At 39.8% G+C, this 27,966-nt stretch overlaps 2 protein-coding genes across 2 annotated transcripts in view; both read left to right on the top strand.

Annotated features, from left to right (window-relative positions):
* Window positions 1–18,279, top strand: part of fig4a (FIG4 phosphoinositide 5-phosphatase a) — a 59,716-nt gene extending 41,437 nt beyond the window's left edge. The window contains exons 22-24 of the mRNA XM_061052037.1: window positions 9,625–9,716; window positions 12,846–12,920; window positions 17,347–18,279. Of these exons, the coding sequence (XP_060908020.1) occupies window positions 9,625–9,716; window positions 12,846–12,920; window positions 17,347–17,524 (345 nt within the window). The 3' untranslated portion in view covers window positions 17,525–18,279. The remainder of the gene's footprint in view (window positions 1–9,624; window positions 9,717–12,845; window positions 12,921–17,346) is intronic.
* A 6,137-nt stretch (window positions 18,280–24,416) lies between these two features.
* On the top strand, window positions 24,417–27,207 carry LOC132984565 (G-protein coupled receptor 6). The gene is made up of 2 exons (XM_061051418.1): window positions 24,417–24,678; window positions 25,751–27,207. The coding sequence occupies exon 2, from the start codon at window positions 25,773–25,775 to the stop codon at window positions 26,778–26,780; it is 1,008 nt and encodes a 335-aa protein (XP_060907401.1). The 5' UTR covers window positions 24,417–24,678; window positions 25,751–25,772; the 3' UTR covers window positions 26,781–27,207.
* The last annotated feature ends 759 nt before the right edge of the window (window positions 27,208–27,966 follow it).

Genomic DNA, 27,966 nt, shown 5'->3' with positions numbered 1-27,966 from the left:
TGTTTTATTAATATGACACAAAACTGTCTAGATGAGATCATCTGAGTCAAGTTTATGTAATCCCCTTAAGGTATTCTGGAAAATATAATTTAAGTGAATTGTGTCTTGATGTCACTTGCTTGTATTTTTAGGTAACAAAGTATTTCCCATTCCAATTTGAGTGAGTCGAGTCATGCTGATCTTCTCTGAGTCCCCAAGAAGGAAACAATTGTTTTTCTTGTACGTCAGAAAGAGGAGTCACTGTTTACTTATTTAGACTCAGTGGCCCTTGCTTATCAATCTGGTGTAAAAACCAGCGCAGATTTGGGTGTAGAAATCATCGTACGACAGAGTCCACGTGGGACCTATGAAACATGTGTATCTGGCTGATCTAAATTGATTAAACAAACAAAAATTCATGAAATAAAACACACAATTAAAGAAATCACCTGACAGCTCGCCCTGCTCATCATTATTTAAAAAGCGATGTAGTCTACAGAGATCGTTTGAGGCGGAGCGTAATATAAAATACATTTTAGATATCTTATCTAACAGTAAATCTGTGAACCTCTATCTATCTGTCTTAACAAGCACTGTTATAGTATGATCTAATTATTCTCTGACACAGACAGATTCGCTGCACTGCAAGTCCACACTGAGTTGAAAACGTGCGTACACGAACTGAGACCTGGTGTGGGTTTTGCGCGTACACTCCGCTCACGTCCAAATTGATAAGTGCCGAACTTTGCGTGGAAATGACCGTACACCCATTTTTCTGCCGTACGTACGTTTGATAAGTGAGGGCCAGTGAGAGGGATTTCTTTGGCAAAGGTTCAAAATGGTAAGGGGATTGTGTAAAACACTGTGGCTGAAATATGACATTTAAGTCATTATTCCAAATGGTTTCTCAGTCTTGCTTTTGAGATAACAAACACTTCCTCTGAGAACTATCATCTCTTATAAAAACATTGGTGTCAGAGAAAGACATACGGTTTCTTTACATGCTGTTTGAACTGATCAACACTGACTGAATTCAAACTGTACACACTTAAAGTTTTATTCACATACAATACAGTGCATTTCTAATCTGCATGTATCCATTCATGACTTTCTTGCTCCATGCTGCCATGACAACAAAGACATATTGTATGTATTATTGATCTCTCTTAGAAAGTGTGAAGTTTGAATAAGCCGCTTGATGCCGATTGGTGCTACTCACTAAAATATAAAATGAGAAACTAGCTTCTGTAACGTGACATTTCAAGTAAAATCCAGAGACACAAATGTAGAATTTATAATCCTTTTAGTTTTCATCTCTTTGACTTTTAGCAGCAGTGGGGTCTGTATATGTAAAAGTATCATTTAGAATGAGTTTTTAAACTAAATATTCTTTATTTAGGTGGATTAGAATACAACACAAATTAGACTTAAGTATTTATTCGATAGACATGTCATAAACTAGGTCTTTCCTTCTTGACTTTTAAGAGTGTTTGGAATAAATGGGTGTTATTATGTTGAGTAGTATGGGCGGTAGTACCTCAGTTTGTTGTGACTTGGGTTGGGAACTGGAGGGTCGCCGGTTGAAGTCCCAGTGTGGACCAAAATATGGCAGTTGGTCTTGTAGATGGAGAGGTGCCATATTCTACATTCAAAGGTACTGAAATGGATCTCCTCGGTCCCAAAAACACTTACGTTGTTCAAAAAGTGATAAAACAGAGGGGTAAACATGACCTTTATTTTAAGTGTTGCTGGTGTTTTTTGAAGGGTTGAACATTTAGAATATTCGACCTTGATATGTTGTCTCTACTATTCCCAATACACTATTGGGTTGCAGTGTTTTGCAAATCATCCCTTTCTGTTTTTATTCACTGCTGGGGTTGTACTTAAAAATTTGACTTTGGACATCTTTTTTTAAGTTTTTAAAAGGGGAAATATATGCTTTTTATTTGTGCATTTGTGTTTGCACATACACCTCATGCCAACCTGCATATCTGCCCTTTGATTGCTACCCGCATGCAGATGCTTGTTTGTAGACATTAATGAAAGCTTAATCTTGATCAGAATACTGCTGATGGGTTCAAGGATTGCATTATGTTGGCTTTGGTTTGTTCTGCCCCATTAGCTCTCCACCTAAACTGTTTTGCTGCCTACAGCAGATGCCCGCGGAAAAATACTACAAGACAATTATATACAGACTACAAAGGGTAACCAATAAGCTCCCTTTACAAAAATTTGGTCCATCGGCCAATTTATAGATTTAAAAATGCATAGAAATTCAGAATCTGTAAATTGCGATTGTCTCCTAAAACCCCTAATTGAGAAATCTGTCTCCACGGCAGCCAAATGCTCCACTACATTCATCAACTAGTCATTAACGGGTGCTTACTGTGGCTAGACACAAGGTTGATGAGGACACTGTGAGAAAACAAACCAAGAGTAATTCTGTCTGCCAGAAAACCTAAACAATACGCTCGTGTAAATCATTATGCGCAACACCTTCTACTTCACACTTTTTGCAGAGTTTAAGTTTGATCGCCCAACGGAACGAGGGAAACAAATATATTTTTTGTTTGGCTATCCGACCTTTACCTTATACTATATAGTCTAAAAAAACTATTGTATATAAAAAGAGAGAGTACAGCACAGGTTTAACAGATTCTCAGACTCTTATCATCCTCGATCTATTTCATGCCCCCGGTGTCACATGTTTACAGCTCCATTGACCCAGATTTCGCCACAGCTTTGAATAAGAGCTCATTTAGCAGCACAGGTAGGTTAGTGTGTCAAAATGGAGAAACAAGTGCAGGAAATGACATCCAGTTAGGAATGCCTTTCATAATGCGTTAAGAGGTACCGATGACGTTTTGAGTGTTTCGATTACTACAACTACAACAACAACAAGGATTGTTTCAAGCTATCATGAGATCTTAAGTAGTGGGGTGACTTTATCTGCTTGTGCTTTTATTTTCTCTAGTAACACATGAATAATACTTATTGACTGGTTCAATGTCAAGTAGACGTACAAAAATCGTTCCAAGTAAGACTCTGGTCACAGTCAAAAGTCAGTTTTTGGCTGTTTATTTCTCCAGTCAAGCTGCTCTATCACAGGAGTTTTATGTATTTCATAGTCAGATGTCATGATAATGGTAAATGGTAAATGGACTAGAGCTTGTATTGCTCTTTTCTTTGTCTTCTGACTACTCAAAGCACTTTTACACCGCAGGTCACACCTTCCCATTCTCACACTGATGGCAGAGGTTGCTATGTAAGGTGATCATCAGAAGTACACATACACTAACTTAGGGTTAAGTGTCTTGCCAGTGACACATCAGACATGTGGCTGCAGGAGCTAGGGATTGAACCCCTGACCATGAGAAATTAACGAATCTACTAACTGAGCCACAGCTTCCCCCCTTTGGAATTTTTTTCCAGTTCAGTCTCAAGTGTTTGCTTGACAATATTTGAAGGCTTAAGAAAGTCAGGCCACTTTATTAAGACACACCCCTCCATTGTTCAAATTAATTGTCCTTGTTTCCTTTAATGACGGCACTGTTGTAAGATGTCAGACAAAACTAGGCAGAATTTAAAAGGAGTTGCAGCAAACATGGGAATCCAATCTTTTCAGTTCATCTCTACAAGGCAACATTGCTCTATGGATTGCAGTGTTGATCCTGCTGTGTCAGACATTTGTGCGCCACCACTGTAGGCCTGATTGAAATGATCAGAAAATGAATCATTTTGGATGACTACATGAAATTTAATGTCATTCTTATTTAGCCTGTGAAATATCTGCATATCATACATGTATTCAGTACCACTAAAAGCTTGATTCCAATATCACAACAATGGATGTATGGATTGTCTCAAATTTCAATATGGCCAGAGACTGTCCATGATGTTCATTATCATTTTGTTTATTGGATCACATTTCATGCAGTTCATTACTTCCTGTCCTGTGGTGTTACGGCAAACATGTGACATTTGAGGAACTTAAGATTAATAAAAATCAAATTTTTGTGCATGAAGTACGACAATTGAGTCGGGAGAGGCTTTTTTTTGGGTGAATTTTTGGTTTTACAGGTTGGTGAGTAGGACTTGGTGTTACAAACCCCCAGGTTTCAACTCAGCAACTGACAGATAACCATTATGCGACTTTGTTGACAGTGAGACACATACTCAGTTGTGTACCTGTGCTTCTCTGAATGTCTTCGGCCTTTTTTCACATGAGACACCCTCAGCGGAGGCAGCTTCACTGCTTTATATCTGATAAGCTATTCCCTACAAGTAAATTTCACAAAATGTGAAGCTACTCCTTTAAATGGAAACCATTACAAAACCTGTTTATGTATCTTAAAATAATTAATTTAAGAAAATATAATTTGGAGTTCTCTTCTGCAAAACAAATTCAGTTTCAACCACAGATTTTTAAATTCATTTTCAATTTCTTATCCTATGATAACCAGCAGTTTTATCAGTCAAAACTGGCTCTTGAAGTGCAGCTCAGCACATTAAAGGACAATACGGATGCTGCAAAATTAACTGAACAGAGACTCTGTAAAGAGAAATGTTAATGCCAGCACTTTTGATCTTCAGAGTTGAGCCAAAGGCTTTCCCTTTTGTTCAATCCATCACTCTCCACTTGTGATTTATGATGTATTTTGTACGTTTTCTCTGATATATCTTCTCATTGGCCTTGAGCAATGAGTCCTTCATGAATATTTCTGGCTGGACAGCTCGCTCACGTGTTGGGCACACACACTCTCGCTCTCATGCGTCTCATGTGGCTGCCTCTTGAGCCTGTCTCTGAGGATGGATTGCCAGAGTGGCGGAACAACACAAAACTGATGAAATATTCAAGCATCAGATCATTACTACGTTTGCCATGTAATTACACATGCTCATTTTGTGTTCCCCATCAAAATCAGCATACATGTCCCCGCATGAACATGGATAGATTTGCTTTGTTTGTGGGTGTACACATAAACAAATATTTAAGTTGTGCTCTCACGCCACGTTCAAATGTGTAAATGTAGCAGCTGGTGTATTTTCACATGCACTGTCTCTCTCTGTGTGTGTGTGTGTGTGTGTGTGTGTGTGTGTGTGTGTGTGTGTGTGTGTGTGTGTGTGTGTGTGTGTGTGTGTGTGTGTGTGTGTGTGTGTGTGTGTGTGTGTGTGTGTGTGTGTGTGTGTGTGTGTGTGTGTGTGTGTGTGTGTGTGTGTGTGTGTGTGTGTGTGTGTGTGTGTGTGTGTGTGTGTGTGTGTGTGTGTGTGTGTGTGTGTGTGTGTGTGTGTGTGTGTGTGTGTGTGTGTGTGTGTGTGTGTGTGTGTGTGTGTGTGTGTGTGTGTGTGTTCACAGCTGCACTTTCTTGGCTCTGGTCCTGGAACTCCCTCATTTGTTCTCCCTTCTGTTCAGCACAGATCAATACAAATACTGTGAAATTGAATACATTATTTTCAGCATATTTCAATGTCAAAAACTGTCAAAGAGAAAATTGCTTTTCTGCCGATCCTGAGTGTAGTGTTACATAACAGGCTTCAACCGCTCAGTTAATTAAGAGGGTAAAACTCACACCTCAAGGATTCATAATTTGTTCAAGTAATAATCCTCTTAAGATGAGATGTCTTAGCATAATTAGGAGCGAATATAGTTCGTGTTTTTTTAAACTTTATTTCAAATACTGATTGTGGATTGGCTGTTAAGGTCTGCACCAAGAGAATAATATCCGATGTGCGAAAACAGTGTTTAATAAACAAAATTGTAAAAGTGCATATTAGCTATATCTCAGTTTATGTGTCCACCGTCTGTTGCAATATGTTTCTACTAAATCCAAGATAAATTCAAAACACTTAATTTTTTTACCACTAAATTGGCACCAACTAATCTGAGGGAAGCTAATAGCTAGCTTAAAGGTCCTATATTACGCAAAATACACTTTACCATGGTCTTCTAACACTAACGTGTGTCCCTAGCCTGTCTACAAACCCCCGCAGTTATCCTCTCCGTCTTTTGCCTGCTCCACCTTTCCGAAAAATGTGTGCTCAAACAGGCTGTTTGGAGATTTTCCCTTTGTGACATCACAAAGGAAAGTAACCCCTCCCCCAGGCGAGTGACACTCCCACAGCTAGGTGTTTGTTCTGCTCTCTGAATCGGCCTTTCCACTGTAGACAATACGCCATAGTACAAGAAAGCCAGAGCCGCCCAAACCCCTCAAGAGAGGGGCGTGGTCAGACACACCTCACTTGCATTTAAAGCTATAGACACAAAAACAGCCTGTTCTGAGCAGGGCTGAAATACAGGAGTTGTTGAAAATAAGTATAATATGTGACCTTTAAACTCTTATCTAACGGCATCAAAATGGTGTGAAAGCATGGCCATTATAGCCTTACCTCTATCGAATAGGTAACATACAAGCATGCAGAGTGAGGCTAATTTTTCTCATTTATTGCAAAAATTATTTATGTATTGTGAGACAAAAAAAGGATCCTACACCAAAGAAGAGTTTCTTTAACACTATAGCATTACTGTAACAGAAAAGATGCCGTACAACTCCTCACCAGCAAATTCTTACTCAACCGTAGCCTGGCACATTATCACACATACAAAGTATACAACATTTTTTTATCGCTAGATTAATTTTAAAAAGTTGCTAATTAAACAGATTAACCAAAAATGGGCATTCAAATGTAGTGTAATTTAACTGTTCTACCATATACAATCACATCAACCATCCTGTAGAATATACATGTTCTGTTTTTAAGAATATAACTTTTGTCTGTGTGTGTTCTGCCGCATTAAGATCATGCTCAGTTGCCAAGATATCTGCGATGAAAATACCCCAAACAGTAATCTAACACCATCCCCACGATCTCACACTGTGACACAAGGCAAGATGGATTCATGCTGTTCACATGAAATTCATAAATTACCAGCAGCATGTGAACGCAGACACGCAGAGTACTCAGACCAGAATTGTTTTTCCCCCACTCCTTATGCGTCTTCTTTTGTAGAGCACGTGTACTTGATCCATCTGTGAAGTTAACTCACAGAGCTGTACCCGTTTATATGACTGGACACTAGGGTTCAAGAAAAGATGTGTTCATTACTAAAGGCCTTGAAGTGCTCCCTGGAAGAAATGAAAGGTGCTCATCTGTGTTCAAACAGTCCTTATGCCTTAGGAATGTGTCCGTACTGAGTGAAACTACCTGTAAGTGTTAAAGAATCAGCCACGGTGATGTTAAAGCTCCAGTGAGGAGATCTTAGCTGGTTATGAAAAAATGATACTGATGCATCCAAATGACCTACAACGGCAAGCCAGACTATCAGAGAACGTTATACGCCTGTTACTCCCTTCTGCAGGGTAACTGTCAGAAGAGGCAACAGCTCCCTGCCAAACATCCCTTTTTGAAATGTATTCTTTAGGATTTTTTGCCTTCATATGACAGGGCAGCTATAGAGAGATTGGGCATGTGGAGAGAGAGAGTGTGGGATGACATGCATCAAATAGCATCAGGACCTGCAGTCAATCCTTCGACCAAGTTGCATCTTATAGGCTTCTAAAAGAAAGCAGGATGAGGGGCGCTGGTGGCGCAGTGGTTAGTGCGCACGCCCCATGTATGGAGGCTGTGGTCCTCCAAGCGGGCGGCCCAGGTTCAAATCCGACCTCTGGCTCCTTTCCCGCATGTCATTCCCCACTGTCTCTCCCTGATTTCAGACTCTGTCCACTGTCCTATCTCGCGAATAAAGGCACAAAAAAAATCTTTAGAAAGATTTGTCCTATCCTTTGTCTTTTTTTAAATCTTTTTTTTGTGCCTTTATTCGAGAGATAGGATGAGATTTTTTTTTGTCACTTATGCATGAGTTACACAAGATCAGCTAAGAGACAGATCAACCCTCTCTGTTTACAGAAGTCACAAAAATCTGCTTTTAATAGGAGCTTTAAGGAAAACCGCTTCAGTGCCTACTTTGTTGTCTCTTAAATACGGGACAATCCTTTGTGTACGGTGAGAGTAAAATAAAGACCCTCGATCCCTTGTGGCAGCAACTTATATATTATCGCACCTTTCCTCGGCCGGCTCAAAATTATGAAGGCTCATGTTGCTTACAATTGAGGTCTACAGTTCCACAATTCACTTAGCAGACGCTTTTATCCAAAGCGGCGTACATCAGAGAGTAAGTACAACACAAGCAAGGATCTAGAAAAAAGGGAACAATGTCAGTAAGAGCAAATAATCAGCTTTGAGTCTGATTGGACACACAGGTGCTGACAGGCATTGCACAGAGACAAAGCACAACATTGATGGCAGTTCTTGAGAGCTGGGTCTTTAGCTTTTTCTTAAAGGTGCAGAGTGACTCTGCAGATCAAATGGAGTTTGGAAGTTCATTCCACCACCGGGGGGCAACCGAGGAGAAGAGTCTAGTCAGCATCTTAGGACCCTGTTGTGAAGGTTGGATCAGACGCCTTTCATTGGCAGAGCGTAGTGGGCGGGAGGGAGTGTTGTAGTGTAGACCTGGATGAGAGAGTTAAAGTAAGGAGGAGCCGTTTTTGTCGCTGTTTTGTAAGCGAGCAGTAACTGGGAGCCAGTGTAAGGAGATGAACAGCGGAGTGACATGTGCTCTTTTAGGAAGGTTGAAGACCAGTCGTGATGCTGCATTTTGTATCATCTGCAGACCAAAGTGATTAAGAAAGATATGGGTGGTCAATTTTGGGACTTTTTCCAAAGTACCTGTTTACCTTGAAGTCTTTTCTGAACACCTACTTTACCCTGAGCTGTTATTGAATCATAACCCACCTTTAATACAAAGGCTTTATTACATAACAGTGGTACTAAATATCATGCTGGTTCCATAATCTTGGTGAACCCTTATAAAAGGAACATTTATTTAGTAAATGGAGCCATTTGTGATTAAATAATTAGTTTTGTAAGAAACGCAGCTTGTCCTGAAGAAAGAGAGCCTTTGGATATTAAGATTTTATTGTTTTTCCGTTATATCACGGCTCTCATATCGCTGTGTAACCCTGAGCAATCCTCTTTTATAATTGTATTTCCTTTTGTTTAAAATAAGTCAAGTACTCTGGTCCTTTTGGTTAATCTCCTTTTGGACTGAAGTTCTTATGTCATAATGTTTATTACCTAAACTAAGCACAAACCTATGATCAATGAACTTTGGTTATAAATCTGTGATCTTCAAACCTGATGATTTTCTTTTCTTGAACCGGTTTGACCTTTTTTTTAAATGATCTCTTGTTTATTCCGATGATTATGTCTCTACAAACCCAAAGGACACTGAGTGCAAGAACCCCAGGAGGGCACTTTCCCCTGAACATGAAACCACCTCATTAGACACTGACAATCAAATTACATTCATACATTGCCTGGATTACAACTCCGTGGGTCATCCTAATCAATGAGTCATTAGTAGAGAGAAGCAGCTAAACCTGATGACCTTGTCTGTTTGATTGGATAATTTTAGTCGCACCTGCTTTAGAAGCTAGCTGTTAGCATGCAGCTTTATCTGCTCACATGCACCTTTCTGTAATAGCCTTTAAAAAACTTTTAAATTCATGGTTGAACTTTTGTTTAAAAGTTTTCTCTCCCTGTCACATGCATCTGTCTGTTCTTACCTTTCCCTTCCCATCTCTTCAGGAGATCCAGCACCAGCAGCAGGCAGTGAAGGAGCCATACGGACTCAATCTGGCTGAGTCTCCGGCTGAGGAAGATCTGCACATTTATCAAAGGTGATAGACCCAAAGCTGAATCATATATTTTACATGGTTTGCCATATGGTATAGTTTTTTTTAAATGTCATTTAAGTTATGACTTTCAAGTAACTTCAACAAATGATGTGTTAGTAATAGACTTACTAAGGTGAAGCTAAACTATCTAGGGAAGGCAGTTCTTCTAGATATACTGTGATGCCATTTAATAAGTACTGAAAATCTGATGCAATCTAAATCAAAGCTTAACCTCACAAAGATGATTATCTTGGGTTTTGATTGACATGGCAACATTTTGCCATTAAGTAAGGCACAAAGCCATGCTGACATGCCTCATACTGAAAATGCGAAAAGAGTGATGTTAAACTTGTATTATGTTTACTATTTAAATGTAACATTCAAGCCTTCTATGTATCCAAATAATGCTAAATCCAAATTAAACAGGTATCTATATCTATAGGCTAAAGGCAAGTATTCTTCAAACTGATGAGGTATAAATCTCCACCACTTCACTAATGTTGAAATAGTCTAAAAAGAAGAACCCTTTGCAGCAGGCTGTTAACTTGTGTAAAACTAGGCTTTTCATACGTGGTGCAAATGAAGATTGACTCGTCTCCATTGGCTTTTAAAAGACTTAACCCCCGGGGCGCTAGTGGCCTAGTGGTTAGTTTGTGCTCCCCATGTACAGGGGCTGTAGTCCTCGAAGGGTGCGACCCCGGTTTAAATTCAACCGGTGGCTTCTTTTCCCCATGTCATTCCCCACTCTCTCTCTCTCTCTCTCTCTCTCTCTCTCTCTCTCTCCTCGATTGCAGACTCTGTCCATTATCCTGTCTCTACAATAAAGACATAAAAAGCCCAAAAATACATCTTAAAAAAAAAAAGAAGGAAAAAAAGCACTTTGCCTGCTGGCAGCAATTTAAAGACCCTATGATTGCTGCTTTGCTGTCTGTATTGTAACTGAGGGAAAGTAACTCAGACACACACACACACACACACACACACACACACACACACATAATAATTCTGGATATGTTTTTGTCGTCATTCATTCATAACATCTTGAGCTGTCCTTTGTTTGTTTAACCTTTCAGAGCTCTGTTTTGGTTTTTGTTGTGCAATGAAGAATCAGAAGTCCTGAAGTGAAAGAGCAGAAACCTTTTCTTCGGACTGTCTCTTCCTATTAAGCTGCCCCTGAAGATGATGATGTCTTATTATTGTTGTGCACCCAATGCCCTGGACAGAAAGTTGAGGAACAAGCAGTCAGTGTCATCAGCACCCTCAGGCTGATATGGATCATTTTGCAAAAAGGACATTGTAAACTCTGCCCTGCTGTGTGCATCACTCCTCTGACCTCACTGATCCGCGTCCACCTCTCCCTTCCTTCACCAGATACTTTAATTTTATCCCTGTCCTTTTCCCTTTCATTGTGTCCTTTCTCCCCGTTTGCTCTCAACCAGACTGATGAGTGAAGAGAACTCGTCCATCGCTGAAACTGAACACAACTCTCTGTTCTTTGGATGAGAACAGCACATTTGGTAGAGTGTGATTCATTTAATGAAGCATTAATCGCTTTTTTCTCACCCTCAGCTGTGCTAAACACTCTGAGGATTACTGGTCCAGTGTATTTTTTTGGTAGCCAGTCCATGTCAATGTACAAAAAAATGACTTTACAGAATGGACTATCAGTTTGAAATAGCACTAAATGATCCTAAAAAAAAAGTCAGGTTAGACATTTAATAAACTTGTATGCTATATGCAACAAACTTCCCACGTCTACCTCGGCGGTGGTTACACATTCATTTACATTGAGAGGCACCGTGTGTAAATAGCAGGAGCTTCACATACACACACTGAGACATGCACACACACACAGACACAGCACTGATCCACCCTGTTGTAGTGTTTAAGTACTCAAAATTTCTTCTCGGAATCGAGAGCATTTTCACTCTGTCTTGTCTCGGACTGGGCGGACTCCGGATTTTAAACCAAGACCGGTCAAGACCACCACTGATAAGCTAGTTTTCCACGTCATTACTGTGATTCGAAGGAAAACACCCCTTTCTAAAAGAAGGAATAACTTAAAGTTAAAGTAAACCTAGTTTGATTTTTATCCCCCGGTTACGGCTGCAACTTTCCTGATGATAAGGTCTAAGTGAGTGACACGCCAGCTGCACACAAGTTGGGGATTTTTCAGTGATATTTATGATCTTGGTCTTGGTTTCGCCCTGCCTTGGTCTGGGTCTTGACTCTGTCTCGATCCCGAAATGTCTCGGCCTTGTCTTGGTCTCGGAGGACTCCGATCTCGGTTGGTGTGGTCTTGACTACAACACTGCCCTGCCGTCATGATGTTACACATTTCCTCTGCCTCCCTCCTGTTACGCCTCTGTTATTTGAGTTTGAGACTTTGCCACATCATTCTGCCTCTGTGCGTTACAGGGGCATTAATATCCCGCCTTGAACTGGCCGTGCGTAAGCAACATGAGACACTCGCGTCTTGACAGAGATTTTGATGAGGAATGGAGAAAAAAAAATCCTTTCTTTTAATCACACTTTTTTTTCTTCTTTGATTAGTATTCTCTGGCCCGGGCTCTTCAGGTGCAATTTAAGCAAGATAATCAACTTTACTCAATCCAAATTGTATTGAACAATACTGCTAATATCCTCCTGCTGTAGCTGCAAATAAAGGGGAATGAAAGTGTTTATTATCGAGGCTGGAAGTTGGAACGGCTCCAAAGACATTGGCTGCAACAGGAGCTCCACTAATGGAGGCATTAATATTAAAAACTCAGAAGCAAGAGCCAGAGGGGAGCTCTCAACTGTTGCATATTATCGTGTCTCTGCGAGTGGAAAAATAATCCACTGAGAAATTTGAGATTTGATGATTATATTCTGTGAATATTAGCAATCTCAACCAACATGGTTGTATCATTTGTGTTTAGTGGTTTAAAAAAAATAGACATCGAGAGCCTGACATGTGATAGCATCCTGGGGAATAATTACACAGATAGTGTTTAACCTGTTGCAAATGACGCTTCCCATTGTGAATTGACATGTAACAGAGACAAACATGAGCTAAGCATGTGCATACAAAGTAGATTTTTGGCTTTATGGTGGAATGTTTTTCATTTTGTGTTTGTTTCTTTTCTGCAGGTTTGCGCATCTGGGCCAGAGCCAGCACAGAGTGGAAAGAACTGACCACATAAACTCTGCAAACATCATCTGCTTGTGAGTAAAACATGACACATTAACCCTAAGATCACACACTGAGACAAAAAAAAAGGAAAGATCCTCACCCCCAAGGAAAGTTAATTTTGTCGTTTTTAATCCAAGCGTTTTAATAACCTCTCAACATTTCCAGTAACCTAGTGATACATGAACACAGTTGCTCAGACTAAGTGGTCCACAAAGGATGCTTCTAGCTGTGCTTTGTTTAATCTTCATCTTTTATAACCAAACACTCTTTCTTCACTTCTCGTTCCTCCCTGCTATTTCCCAGTCAGTGCAGCCCTCCCCCTGACCCAGTGGGTCAGAGATGGAGTGTTGTTGTCCGCAGCCAGATTCAAAATTCAACCACACGTGGGTTGGCAATGTGCAGCTGTACAGACGCACAAGCAATTTTTTTCCTCTTTGTATTTCTCTCTGTCTTTCTAGTTCAAAGTCCCTCATACACAGACTCAAAAAGAGCATCTGGGTGATTAAATGTATTTTAATAGCATCAAAGTGAAAGAAAGCCCAATGTTAGACATTTTCAACATTTTAAAAGCTAGATTCTACAGTGAAGATTTTTCAACAAAATTAAGCTTTTTTTTATATAGATTTAAAAAAAAATGGTAATTAAGTTTTATTCTGTTAAATTTGGACAGAACCGGACAAGCTGTTTTTGGTCTTTGTGCTAAGCTAAGCTAAGCTAAGCTAAGCTAACCGGTTGCTAGATGTCAAATGGAGTAGACAGATGTTGGAGCAGCATCAGTCTAACATTTTCATACAGACAGAGCATTCAGACTCAGACTTGACCTTTTGTCTTTTTATTCTGTTCACATTTAATCAACACTGAAACCTGCTCTACCTTCAAGATGTGTAACACATTTATGGAAATAGAAGAATTATTCGTAATATTTAATGTATTTTTTGTAGCAGCCAAAATAATCCTTAGTTGTCTAATCTAGGTCCAAAAAGGAAGAAAGGCAAACAACTATCATGTTCCACTGTTCACAGGTTTACATTAAAATGATAGACCCCTTGCTCAAGAAGAAAAATTAATATCTATTTAAAACCCTGTTAGCACTATACATGCAAAGATAAAAGGTTTTTAAGAGGAGGAAACAAAAGGCAGTCAAGGCTTTATTTTTAGCTTTAAAAACATATTCAGGTAGGGGTATGGACTCTGAGGTTAGAGAGAGAAGAGAGTGGGCTGGTGGAGAGGAGAGATCTGTTTGCACAAGATGTTACTGTTAAGCAGCTCTGTGAGAGGACCGTGAGCTAGAAGGTTGATCATGGCCAAACATTTCCTAGGAAGCCAGCTGGAGCCAAAAGGTATATATTCAGAGGATATTTGAAGGTCACTTGAAATCTAAGAAGAGCAACGTGGCAGGTAAAGAGGATATGTAAGGCAGATCAAGAGAAGCATACATAACACAGTTAATACTGATGGAGACTTTACAAAGCAGCCTCTGCCATCAGTGTTTGAATGTGTAGGTGTGACCTGCGGTTTAAAAACCCTTTTAGTAGCCAGAGGACTAGAAAGTCCATTTACCATTTGGATTGTACAAGAAGGCAAACGAAGGGCAACTTTCTGCATCCTGGCATTAGCACAAGCTAAGACTATTGTGATGGGTTTAAAATAAAAACAGAGCTAATATATAAATATATATATAAATATATATATATATAACTGTGAGGGGTTCTCCAGGCCTGGGACAGCACTAAAGTGTTCCTTAGGTCAGGCTAAGCAAGACTACCTTTTATTTGCATCAATGCTGCTATGCTGTCAGTTTGAAAAAAAAAAATAAAGAACCGATTACACAAAAATATTCGCAACAGGCCCTTCCAGTCGTTCAGGGGCCTGTGCTTCTGCCTAGTGATAGTAAAGAGTGGGATGCTGCCTAGGCCTGACAGTTGCATTGATTACTCAATGCTGTATTAAAATGATAAGATGCTAATACTTGACTTGAAGGAAGGTCGGGGGAAGAGGTTGTTTTTGTAAATGTCTTGGATGTTTTTACGACATATCCTTTTAGTTTTATCTATCTCTCTTTAGAGTGAACACATGGCTCTTTATGGTCCTCCTGAAACATGTTTTGAAAGAAAAAAAAAAACACCATTTCTGATTTAATACAGGTGAAAAGTAAATACATGTCAGGAAAAGGTGGCAGACACACATTAGACTTTTGTCGAAGTGAGAAAACCTCTGCCTCCAGCCTTACATCCTCTCGTCCATATTCAGTTTGCATATCCGCTCCACTGCTTATATTTAGTGGCACCCTGGCCACTCATTAATACATCCATCTATTGTTGTTGTCCTCATGGCAGGTCTACACGCTCCGACAGGTGTGTCTGATGTTGTGCAACAGGGCTATTCTAAGATGCTGTTACAGCATCAGAAACGTGTTTCCACTGTTAGTAGTCTGCCGCCTCCCTCTGTGCAGTTCCTTTTTTCACCCACCAGGCATAGGCAAAGCTTGGCGATTTCGGCTATATGTGAAGAGTCGCCAGGGGTCAACAGACCAAACACAAATCATTTCTGAACCCTTAGTTAACCCCCTCTATTATGACTAACTGAAATATATATCCTGCTGTGCCTTTTTTCAGTGTATTCAGTATCAATAAATGGAATTAAGGTATACTGTTTTTTTAAGGCTTTAGGGATTTAATTTCAACTCAGGTGCATTTCCCTCAAAATCCATTATCACAATACATATTATTCTGATATGTGTAGAGCGTGTAATCCCCCGATTAGACAAAAGTGTATCAACATTAGTTCCACCTCACTGTGTATTATGTAAGCTTCAAATACAGTAAGAATAGACTCCATGCTTACAATTCACCTGTTGTTGATTTTAAACTATTGTAGGTCTTTTCTTTAAACCTCACAGAGCCAAAAGAAAAGCTTTGAATATCATGCTATGTCTCAGACGTTAATACATTGGAAATGGTGTTGGAGATTATGCAGTAACAGAGTTCTGTTGCATTTTATCTGGTTATGACACAGACTGCGAGAACATTGATTGTATCTCTATTTATTGTTGATGCCTGTTACAGCTGCCACCAGGTCAGTGTCAGATGAGGCGATTATCAGCATGATTCTTAAAGAGACTTTTAGGGCTTCCACACTTGCAGAAATCTCGTGAAAAAAAATGTATATGTGAGCTGTATATGTGAACGCAAATTTTTCGCTATGAGTTTCTCCGGCCAGACCCCTAGTATTTTTCCACAGCAAGTCCGAGTGGGCTGATGTGAGAACGCAGCAGGATATTCTCCGGAGGATTCCCCTCGAGCCGATGGGAGGGGGAGTGACGATTCCATACTGTTACTGCCGCATGGTGCATAGAGTTTCTGCACGCTTTGTCGACTGGGGCCACCAAGATCAACACAATCTAAAAGTTCCTCAAATTAGCTTTAAGGTTTTCTGCCTATATCTCTCACTGCGTCACATTGACTGTTATTTCTTGAAGTAATGAGGGATTACCTTGTAATGCCTGTGTATTGGAACGGAATAGTTTCTGCAAAAGAATGCATCTCCGGCCAATTGACATCTTTTCTATCACAGGTGAACAGGCTAAAGGAGAAGTAGCCAGCATGCCAGGGCTCTGAATATTAACTAAATAATGATAAAAGGTACTATACTACCAAGGCGATGATGAGAGAAGAAAAAGTAGTGATTTGATCATGAAGCCTGATGTAAATCTGTGTATTACTAAGTCACAGAGATTCCTATGGTGGAGTCGTTCACTCATTGTCAGCGCATGTGTAGAGCTGTGTATAATTTTTTTTATTTTAAAATACAATTTTAACCTGATTTAGATAATTGATACACACCTATACAAATAGCACAACAAGGGTTAAGAGTTATTTCTCTGGCAAAGGTGTGGTTTAAAGTTGGGTCCTTGGATCCCAGTATACATGCAAGATGTTTTCATTATAGCATCAATTACCATTAAACCCTCGGTTGAAGCCTCCCTGATGACATGCACTGAGATTCTAATGAATCCTTTGTGTCTATGATCCAACCAGTAATCAAGGATGTGTGTTTCCACTTCTGCCATGTGTCTGAGCAGCCTCTCACTGGGGCCTCAGCTGCTGTTGAACCAGCTGTCTAAGTAGATGACCTGACAAGCATGTGGATCATAATCCACTCTTAAAATGATGACACATGCTGAAGAGTCTGGTTTCCTTGAAAAATATGAGTAATTCTGCTTTAAAAAGGCCTATCTCTGCCATCCTCGTGTTGCTTCCATTAGCAGGGCCCTTAATCATCGGCCTCTCAGGCGGATTTTCACAAGAGCTCTTGATTGGATTAAAACATTTATCTGGTTAAGGGTGCATTTTTTTTCCCCATCATCTTGGGCCCACTGAATATAGTAACAACGTGACTTGTCTAAAATACGGTTTCAATAGTCTGTTTTTTTTTTTTTCTTTCGCTCTTCCCTCTCAGAGAGCCGGTGTCCTGCTTCCCCGGGGACAGCATCTACGCCGTTTCCCTTCCACAGGTGGACCGAGACAGCCGCAACGAGTTCGAGAGCAACGTGATGACAGGCCAGGGCCAAGTGAGGGTGCTATGCAGGGAGGACATGTTGATGTACAGGGAGTACGTCAAGAACAGATACATGTGACACTCCTACAGAAAAGCAAGAGCTGGATCTCTGTTACTAAATCCAGATGATATGCTCCAATACTGCACATCATTACATCTTTATGGCTTCATATGACTTTTAGCATTTCGTTTGTAGCTACAACATAAAGCAAGCTGATCCAAAATGAGAATAAACGACCTTCATATTCTTTTTTTTGTGAACTATGCAGATGGACTTTTTTCTGTTTCAGTTGCTCCAAATGTTGTCTTGTTTTTTATTTAGTCAAATAAGCTAACTCCATTTTTTTCTCCTTGGATTAAATTTTAATCACAACACTTTTAAGTAAATTAAACCTTTTGTTCATTTTGAACATGTGAACTGATGTCAATCTTTTTGACTCTGAAATATTAGGAATCTTAAATGTTCAATCATATAGATTTTTTTTTTATTGACCATGTTTCATTTTTTGTTTTAAAAGCTGTGACAGGAGTATGCATGTCTTTTTAAATGTACAAACCCGATAAGAGCAACATTCCTTCTACTCTTACTTTTCTTTTTTAAGCTTAGTCATTTCATTTTTAAAATTGTCTTATTATTCTTTAGATAAAAATCAAAGCGGAATTCTCTGTCCAGACTAAACACGTCACTGATGCCTTGATATTGAGGATTTGAACTGCAATCCTTGTTTATACACATGCAGATTTTTTTTCTTTTTTTTTTAAATGCATATCTGATATGTCGGCTGATCATTTTGTAAAGCAGTTGTAAATTAAACTTTAATTTATTAAAAATGATTGCGTTTGCTTAAACTGAATGCTCCTCATCTCCATGCCCTTTTCTACACTGTGAGGAGAGACTCTTTTTATTCTGCTCTTATGTCCGTGCTCTTTTCTTCTTCTTGTGTATTTTGTTCATGCAAAAAGAGAAAATTAACATTGCTCTTTTCACTCAGCCTCTGCAATTGTTCTTTGTCCCTCCCACTCTCCTCTGCTGTCTTGTTTCTTGTTCCCTTGTCAACCATTGTGCACCCTGTCTATCACGCTCACTATTTTCTCCCTCCTCTCACTCGCCCTTTTTGTGCTCGGCACTCAGCTACAGGTGTCAAAAATGCAAAAATGTGATAAAGACTGCGTGACTTGTTAAACACGGGCACAAACCCACCCACACACACAGACACAAACACACACTTTCTGTCAGCATTCTGATTGACCAGTGGCATCTGCGTCTTTGCCTCGTGAGCCTGTGAACGGGCGGGGGCATAAAAGGGGAGGTGAGGTTGGGAAGAGGAGGTGGTTGCTCCAGCATGTGATGAGAAATATGCAGTGGAATTAAAAACACTTTAAGATGTAGACCCAATTTGATGAAACAGGAGTTGGGGGGTTGGGGGGTGGGGGCGATTGAACGTGTGTCATCCATTAATATGTGTTGCATTTTTTTTCAAACCCTGAAGCACAATCATGATAATTGGAGTGCTGTGGAGATGTTCAGAGTGCACAGCAGATATCTAGAACTCAATCTTGTAATAACACATCACACCCATCGCTATCCCCTCTCCGTGCTCCTCAGTTTCCCTCCCCATTCAAAGCCTCTCATTCCACTCAGAAAGGCTTCTTGAACAATTGATAACAACTCTAGTAAAGAGTATGGTTCAAATCAGGCTGCTTTTCATCTTAGACGGGATGCTTTCATTTCGTGCTCAAGGTTCCTCACAAGGTCAAATATTTGAAAGTATGCTTTCCAGCTTACCATTTCTTTAAATGATGCGTCTTAATTTCTTCACTCTGAGTTAGTAGGTTGCTATGGTTAGTATTATGCTCACACTTGCATTGCATGCTTACACTTTTTTTTTGATGCTTCAGTAAGGATGTTTTCTCGACAATTAATACAATCGTGACAGCACAGTTGTGACCATTATACACATTTTCATGATTCAGCTGTGTTCTCTGTAAAGTGCACATTGCACCTAATTTTCATGGGTTCAAGCAGGTAGTATATTTGATATATTTTATCTATATTTAGTTGGGCTGTCAAACGCTGGGACACAGATCCATCATTGTCGCTGACTTCCTCTGCAGAAACGTGTCCTCCTTATTGCTCTTGTTGCTGCCAAAGCAAACAGCCAAAATGTTAATATGTACTAATATTAACACTGAAAGATAGGTTAGCATGCATTTAGTTATCATTAGGGCTGTCAAGCAATTTTATTTTACCAGGAACGGTGAATATTACATTTGACTCGTCTACTGAGCTGTTCAGGAGTTTTTTTAAGTGGAATGAGACATTTTAAGATGCAGCAATGTCATTCTTTTCCACCACTGTGACTACAGGGAGACACTATGGAGGCTTATCCACGATGCACCTAAAGGAACAATATAGCATGCGATTAATAGCAATTAAAAAAATAATAATAATGCATTCATTTCAGACCTTAATCCATCACAGGACTAGATGTCTGTAAAATTAGGTAGGACCAGCAGAGAACACTGGCAATAGAAGCAGGAGAAGGCAAAGTTCTCCAAAGTGAAAGAATACATTTATTCGAAGATTATGAATCGAATGTTTATCAGATTCTCACACAAGGGGATGAAAAGTGTTATCTGGACAAGGACAAACAAAACATTTTCCCGACAGTTTCCTTGGCAAGCCTTTGGACTGCACCAGAACTCCAAAAGTTTCCCATTTCTGACATCAAGAGATTTTCAGGGAATTCTTGCTTCTTCTGTAAGGAAGGTAACACTTCCATGAATCTAATTGTTATGCAAATCAAACAAAAATGTTGAATTGCATTGAAATAAGTGAAATATGGAGACTTAGCCAACGCCTTTTAATCTTTGTCATGTTCTCCAAACCATTCTTGAGTATTAATTACAGACGGGAAGGTCACATTATCATGCTGAAAGACACCACTACCATCTGGCACTACCGTTTCCATGAAGGTGATAAACCTTGTGTGCAACAATATGAGGTAGGCGTGAAATATTAAAATACCATCCACATGATGGCCAAGAACCTAGATTTCCTTGTTGGAAATATGTCCCAGAGAATCACATTGCATGCAACAACTTGTTTTCTTACCATTGTGCATTCTTGTGCCACCTCTTTGCCAGCTAAACAATATGCAGCAACATGAAAACAAACACACCGATTCTTCAGACCAGGCCTTCCACTGGTTCATTATCCAGCTCTGAAGCTTGTATGTCTGTTGTTGGCTCTATTGGTACGGCTCGCATCGGCTCTAACCTCATCTCTATGCATAGATTGTGCATTTCAGTACAGAGTCCTTAAGTGAGGGACACAGCTTTTGGTCTCTGACGCGTTATTGTTTCCATGTGTTGTCAGATAAGCCAAATCTTCGCCTCAAATTCCTTGTACTTCATTTATGTGAACAATCATCAGCTGCACTAAAAGCCCTGGAAACTGTACATCGCGCCAAGAGGCTCTATCATTGTCAGAAAATGGCCACTGGTGTAGAGATTGGATTGGACTAAAGAGGGTATCCTTTGGGGTTGAGGACCCTGTCACCAGTTCACAGGTTGTCCTTCCTTCAACTGGGTTTGGTAGTTACTCAACTGAACTGCCAAACAGGAGGACTCGAAAAGCTCTGCAGATTTAGAGATTCCCTACTGGACCTCAGCTTTTGTCAAAGTAGCTCTGATCTTTATGCCTGCAAAAGCGTGCAACACATCTACCATAATAAGTATCATTGCAATAAGATAATCCACGTAAAAGGGCTTTTTATATGACACATTTGTTCAGATCTCTGATCACTTGTCTCTACATACAGTGATTTATTTATTTACCGAATGTAAAAAAAATAAATGTTTTTGATTCAGCTGTTAAAAGTCAGCACGTTTTAGGCAGATGTAATTACCATAAAATCAAGGTTAGGCTGACTTTTGAAGCTGGGAAGGTACATCACAGGTCGGACACATTAATCTGATTATGTAACTCTTTCGTTGTGTTTTATGAGGGGAGCGATAGTACATGGGCGAAATTGTGTAAGTGTCCCTGAATAACTACTTTGTGTCAAACAAATAACAAGGTGAACTAGACATTTGTTAGTGAATTAAGATGTTACATGTCAACTGGGAATTTGTTCTTGCAATGTGTCCTTTCAGCTGACTCATTTTTTAGCTCCATTTACCACCAACGCCTCCTCTCCTAGTGTGCCTCTACTTAATGTTTGCCCGTTTTACCTTTAAAATCTACGCCCATGTCTTTCACTTCACCATGCTCCTTAATTGGAAAAAGTCGTTGTCTCTGCTGCTTCATTATTAGGTTTTTACTCATTCTAATTAGAGACTGTGTCATCTGTGTTTACAGGCAAAGGGGAGGCTGTTAGGGGTTTGTCTCCTGATAGGGTCTATTTTGTAGAGAAATTAGGTCCTTTATGCACAGCCCTGTTTTTCTCATGTTTTTGTGTTCCCAATGGCAGGTGTCTCATTACACTGAAACTTCTCAGCCCACATGGGTATGGATGAATAAATGCATGTAATCGCTGGTATTTTCGGACCGCTTGCTCTTGGTAGTCCTCACAAAAATAATGTAACGATCTCATGTTTGGGTATGGCGCCATTACGCTTCTATTTTAGGGAAAAGGCACTTTGTTTTTTGTTCGGTCTATGATCTTAGAAAACAGTAGGAAATGTTTTTTTAGATGTATTTGGGTGCTGTGTGTGGTTGGGTATCTGCCTTTGACATGAGTCACTAGGCACGTCATATGACCGCTTAGCTTATGAATGAGAGTGACAACCCCCTCTCCAACCCCGGTCCCCTGACAAAAGATGGACAAACAGCTGTTGCCTGGAAACCAAAACTGGTTACCATACTGCTACTGCTTTGAATCTCCCTCTTCTTTCCTGCTTCTTCTCAAAATGTTCTGTATTGTAGGCATATTGTTTGTCTATACGACATTGAATAGTAGAAATATAATACATATTTACATAAATACATAACTTTGAGGTAACATACTATACAGTATTTTGGTGACCAACTATTAATTATTGAGACTTTTAAAACCTTTTTGCAATTAAATTATCACATTTAGTGCTGAAAATGAACAAGTTACATTCTTCAGATTTGTTTAAACTTCATTTTCAGATGAATCATATCTTTCCTCAACCATAAATAAAAGTACTCTGAGAGAAAAATAGATAATTCAGTTCAAAAGAAAAAACACTTTCACACACACTTACAGTAACTTATCAGTTGAACGTGACTCCTTGTTTGAAAAAAGTAAAACTCTTTGCTTCACAAGTCACATTGTATCTGTTTTTCATGTCTGAAACATTAATGACAAGAATAACAATGTTGTTTTAGTGCTCACAGGTTAATAACATTTTCAAAAATAAAGATAAGGATGACTCAAGAGATGTGAACATACAATGGGTTTCCAAAGATTTGAATCATAACAGGAGCACTAAGAGTGTCAATCAGGTAAACATTATGTTTGTTCCTAAATGAACACAGAGAAGAACGTGTGTTGGGCTACTCTGTACTGCACTGCAGTGTGTTTCTAAGATAATGTAACTGATTGTTGAAGTGTTGAGTAGCTGAGATTACGGAGCAAGATCTTTGTCTGCACGCTGGGAGACAACTTGTCCTTTACAACACTTCCACACGCATGGGTTAGGGTTAGTACAACCTCAGATCCATGTTCCACATGGATCTGAGGTTGTAATAATATCATCCTCAAAGTAAGATCATGTTTTTGAATATTGTGAAGGCGGGTCTGTTAACCCTTGTAGCCATTAGTCAGCCAGTGAGTGAACTGATGTAAATAGAAAATGGATTTAAGCTTATATAGCGCTTTTCTAGTCTTCTGACTACTCAAAGTGCTTTTACACCACATGTCCAGTCACCCAATCACACACTGATGACAGAGATTGCTAGACCCTCAGAAGTAACTCCTCTCATTCATACGCATTCATACTCCGCCTATGAAGCAGGGGGATTTGGCGATCAAACCCTCGACCTTCCGGCTGAGAGACGACTCTACCGACTGAGCCACAGCCGACCCTCATGTACTGCACAGACAGTTTGTACTTTTGTCTGACTTGAATTCTTGCTCCTAGTTGGGCTTTAGCATAAGCAGTGTTATTAAAATACAGCTTTCATTATCAATAAACCAATGAATGGTTGAATGTTGAAAATGGAATCACAATATAACACACCATTCAATAATAGTCCATATAAAAAGTTACTCCATAAAACAGTGCAACTTGGTCATTTTTTTGTTTCAGACCATCTGTTAAAGGTAGCTGACTATACCTGTGGTTCTCACCTGGTTCAGCCACCCACTAACAACTCATGTTGAAAAATCGGGACCCTAATTTTGGATATTTCTTTCTATAGTAAGAAAATAGATTTTTTTTTTTTAGGGCTTTTTGTCCAATCAAATTGGGATGGGATGTGGGACAGGCCTACACGATACTTTATGCTACCTTTACTTTATTATGCCGTCTCATTTATAGTTTTGATGCTAAAAATCAATGAATAGAGTATTTGGAGTATAATTGTGTTAGTTTTTGAAGATGATGAACAGCATTTCCCACTGATACTCGACAGTAACTCGATATTCGAGCAAAATCAGCAGCCTATAGGCCAAAGTGTATAGGTATAGGGCTTATTTTTGTCACTTTGCTCCCAATATAAACGATAATGTTCGAATAAGGTATAAGCTACCTTTGACATCATGTATTAACTTTTGCATAGGTTTCTCAACAGGTTGAGATCATAATTTATTATGATAACTTATGAGGAGACGGTGCTGGAGAGATTAGAGTGCAAGAAGCTGTAGTTTCATTTTCTCCGTGATGCGCCGAAATGGGCAGGTGGAACCATCTCTCTCTCTCTCTCTCTCTCTCTCTCTCTCTCTCCGTGACGTCAGGCACATTTAAAGCTCTCCTCGCTTGTCTTCAATCGGCCCCTCTCCTCCTCCTGCACCTTCCTCACATGCACCTTCCTCACCGAGCTGAACACCGGCCAATGCTTCACACCATCCCTGCCCTGAGCGTGTGTCCCATGCGTGGGAAGCACAACAAAATCAAGGGCTTTACCTGAGAGGGTCAACAGGAGTGAGAAAAAGGGGGACTGTATACCTACATCCTTTTTTACTTTGACTTCGACTTCTTCCCTTCAGACGAGGGGCTGATTTCTGCGCACATCTGAGCTGAGCACGTTTCGTCACCGAGGTATGTATCGTCAACTTTTCGTGTCTGGAAAGAACAACCAAAAAAAACCAAAAACATTTATTTATGTTTTTAACAAATGTAATTAAGTTATTTTGATTCTGATGTCTGTTCCAAATAATTTTAAACTTTAAAGTTGTCTGTCAAATTGATAGTTAGGCTATAAGGTTTAACTTAGTGTCAATTATGTATTCATAGTTGGTTAGAAACAGTTATTGCTTGAATAGTTGTTACACACAACGATCAAACCTAAAGACTTAAAAAAATTATTTCAACTCACTTGTCAATGATGGTCATCTATTAAAGTCTTAATACTCGATTTTATTTTGTGTTTTTAAGTACCTGGTTTTCTATACATAGGGTTGCTCTGTTTTCAGCACCATGGACAGCAACTGTAACTAAACGCTGTTGTTGATGCTGCGTCTAATGTACTTCCACTCTATAACGTTTTATTTAAAGAATAGGGCAAGCTAAATATCTCATTGAAATCTGCCATGGTGATGGTGTTGGACAGTAAAGTTGACATCTAACAGACAGCTGTGGTTATGGTTAAAACGTTTTCATTCAAAGTTGAATGGATCGTGTGTGTCCGATGACAATAAGACTTTTTTTTTTTTTAGATATTCTATGTAAATTAATTTTAGCTCAATTTAGGGCTTCCTTGCATGAAACTCCAAGATTTATTTCCCTTTTTGTTAAGCATGGAGCAGCCCCAAATCTATGAATAAATCCATCATCCATCAGACTGTATCTCTGCTGTGCAACTCAAATTCTCAAATTAACAGTGAGCTATGCAGATGATTCATCCAACAGACTTGAAAATCTGCATTTTTAGGACTTTCAATATATTTTGATGTTCTACAAAAGATTTTCTGCTTCATTATGATTTAATTTGACTTTAAGTTTGGGCCTTTTATATATATATATATATTTTTTGCACATTATTTTGAAAGCAAACACAGTGCTTGAGTGACATTAAGCAAGACAACCAAACATTACCAACTCATTAGGAATCATTGAAGATAGAATTGGCCTTCACACTATCATTAACAACGCAATCTTCTGTTGGCCACAGGACAAAAGCACCGAGTGGAGCTATGAACGAGTCGCTGGTGGTGAACGACTCCTCTGCAACTCCTTCGCCAGGAGAAGCTCTCTCATGGATGGAGGCAGAGTTTCCAGACCAGAACAGCAGCCTGGAGTTCTCCACCGCTCCATTAGATTTCACCATCAACCCTTGGGACATCATGCTCTGTATGTCCGGCACCGTCATTGCCTGTGAAAACGCCATAGTGGTAGCGATCATCTTCTACACTCCCACACTAAGGACTCCCATGTTTGTGCTGATTGGGAGCCTTGCCACAGCGGACCTGCTCGCCGGCATGGGATTAATCCTGAACTTTGTGTTCCAGTATGTGATCTCCTCTGAGACTATCAGCCTTATCACTGTGGGCTTCTTGGTGGCCTCTTTTACGGCGTCCATCAGCAGCCTTTTAGCCATCACAGTGGACCGTTACTTCTCCCTCTACAATGCCCTGACTTACTTCTCAGAGAAGACGCTGCAGTACGTACACCTGATGTTGCTAGGGACCTGGGGGGTGTCTTTGTTCCTGGGTTTGCTGCCGGTGCTTGGCTGGAACTGCTTGGATGAGCCTTCATCCTGTAGCATTGTCCGACCCTTAACCCGGAGCAATCTCACGCTACTCGCCACCTCCTTCTTTGCTATCTTCATCCTAATGCTAACCCTCTACTTCAAGATTTGTAAGATTGTGTGCCACCACGCCCACCAGATCGCTCTTCAACAGCACTTTTTTGCTACATCCCATTACGTAGCAACTAAAAAAGGGGTCTCCACCTTGGCTATCATCTTGGGAACATTTGGTGCCAGCTGGCTGCCATTCGCCATCTACTGCCTGGTCGGCGAGAAGGAGTATCCATCGGTGTACACTTATGCTACACTCCTGCCAGCCACCTACAACTCTATGATCAATCCTATCATTTACGCCTACAGAAACGCGGAGATCCAGCGCTCCCTCTACATGCTTTTATGTGGCTGCTTTCAGTCTAATAAGGCCTACAGGTCCAGGTCGCCTAGTGAGGTCTAAGCAAGATGTGAACGTGTGCTAGTTTGTGAGAAAAGGAAGAGCAAAAAAGACAATTCATCCAGTGACCATTGACAATCTGCTTTCAACTGATGGTGTGATGCTACAAATGTGTCTCTCATGCATACTGTATCTGCACTTTACTAATGTCTCAACACAAGCTAGGAGAAAAATGCTGTGAACAACAAACTTCTGTGAAAAAGACAAAACAAAACCTGTGAATGTACTTTAAATGAGAAAAAAAGGAATGGAAAATACTTGCACTTTAGTCTGTGTTTTTTTGAAATGCCAAAGCAGTATTGTAAAGCTCTCATAGTGTTTAAAAAAGAATTTCTGAACTTGTGAGTCACCATTTGCCATTTTTTTCTATTTTGTATGGTATTGTCTTTGATGTACAATTTATACAAGAAGAATAAAAGATTGAAATCTATCAGTGGCTGCGTCGTGTTTCTTATAGTCACACGTTTCTCTCAAAGGAATTCTTATATCACCTCATTTCCAACTCCACCTCCGCAGCGCAGGTTGATCTATTTCAGGAGACTAATGGCATATGGAGAGTGAAAGTGCGACAAGTGTCCTTCTCCAGGAAAAAAAAAAAGCTTAAAATTACACCTAGAGACATTTGAATGTTGTTTGCACAATATGTTGGTTATGTTTCAGAGAGGGGGGGAGTGGAGAGAGAGAGAGAGAGAGAGAGAGAGAGAGATAGAAAGATAGCACAAACGTGTAAAGCCATGTGATCAAGTTGTGTGCCCTTACGGTTTTTATTACCAACCCCCCACAGGTGTAAAATAACCTAATATACACCCAACTACTAAATCAAACAAGCATTTCTGTTTTGCAATTTATTATATTGATCAATTATTGATATTGGCATGTGGTTGCATTGATAAGATTAAAATTCTCTATTGCTTAAGCAGAGAAAGCAGAGAAAGAAAAAGACGTTTGCCTTATCTCTCTTTGTCCCTTCAGCATCAACAATTATGATTAAAGGGTGAAGCGGCCACAGGCACGTGTATGTTTGTGTGACACGAGAGATGATAGTAATAATAAGTCCGTCTGCTCTGTCAAGACTGAGCGCATGAGCCTGGCAGCCTCAGCGGCAACAAACACAGCGGTTTATCTGCCAGGCTGTTTAAACAGATCGTAACGGAGGTAATCAGAGTATTACACTGGAACAAGAGAACTG

Source organism: Labrus mixtus, chromosome 12, assembly GCF_963584025.1.
Source record: "Labrus mixtus chromosome 12, fLabMix1.1, whole genome shotgun sequence".
Lineage (NCBI taxonomy): Eukaryota > Metazoa > Chordata > Actinopteri > Labriformes > Labridae > Labrus > Labrus mixtus.
Note: the sequence above shows the minus strand (reverse complement) of the source record. Positions and strands in the feature narration are given on the sequence as shown.

Bases quoted from the DNA above. Each gene is read 5' to 3' on its own strand.
- LOC132984565 (XM_061051418.1), top strand. From the start codon at position 25,773: ATGAACGAGTCGCTGGTGGTGAACGACTCCTCTGCAACTCCTTCGCCA.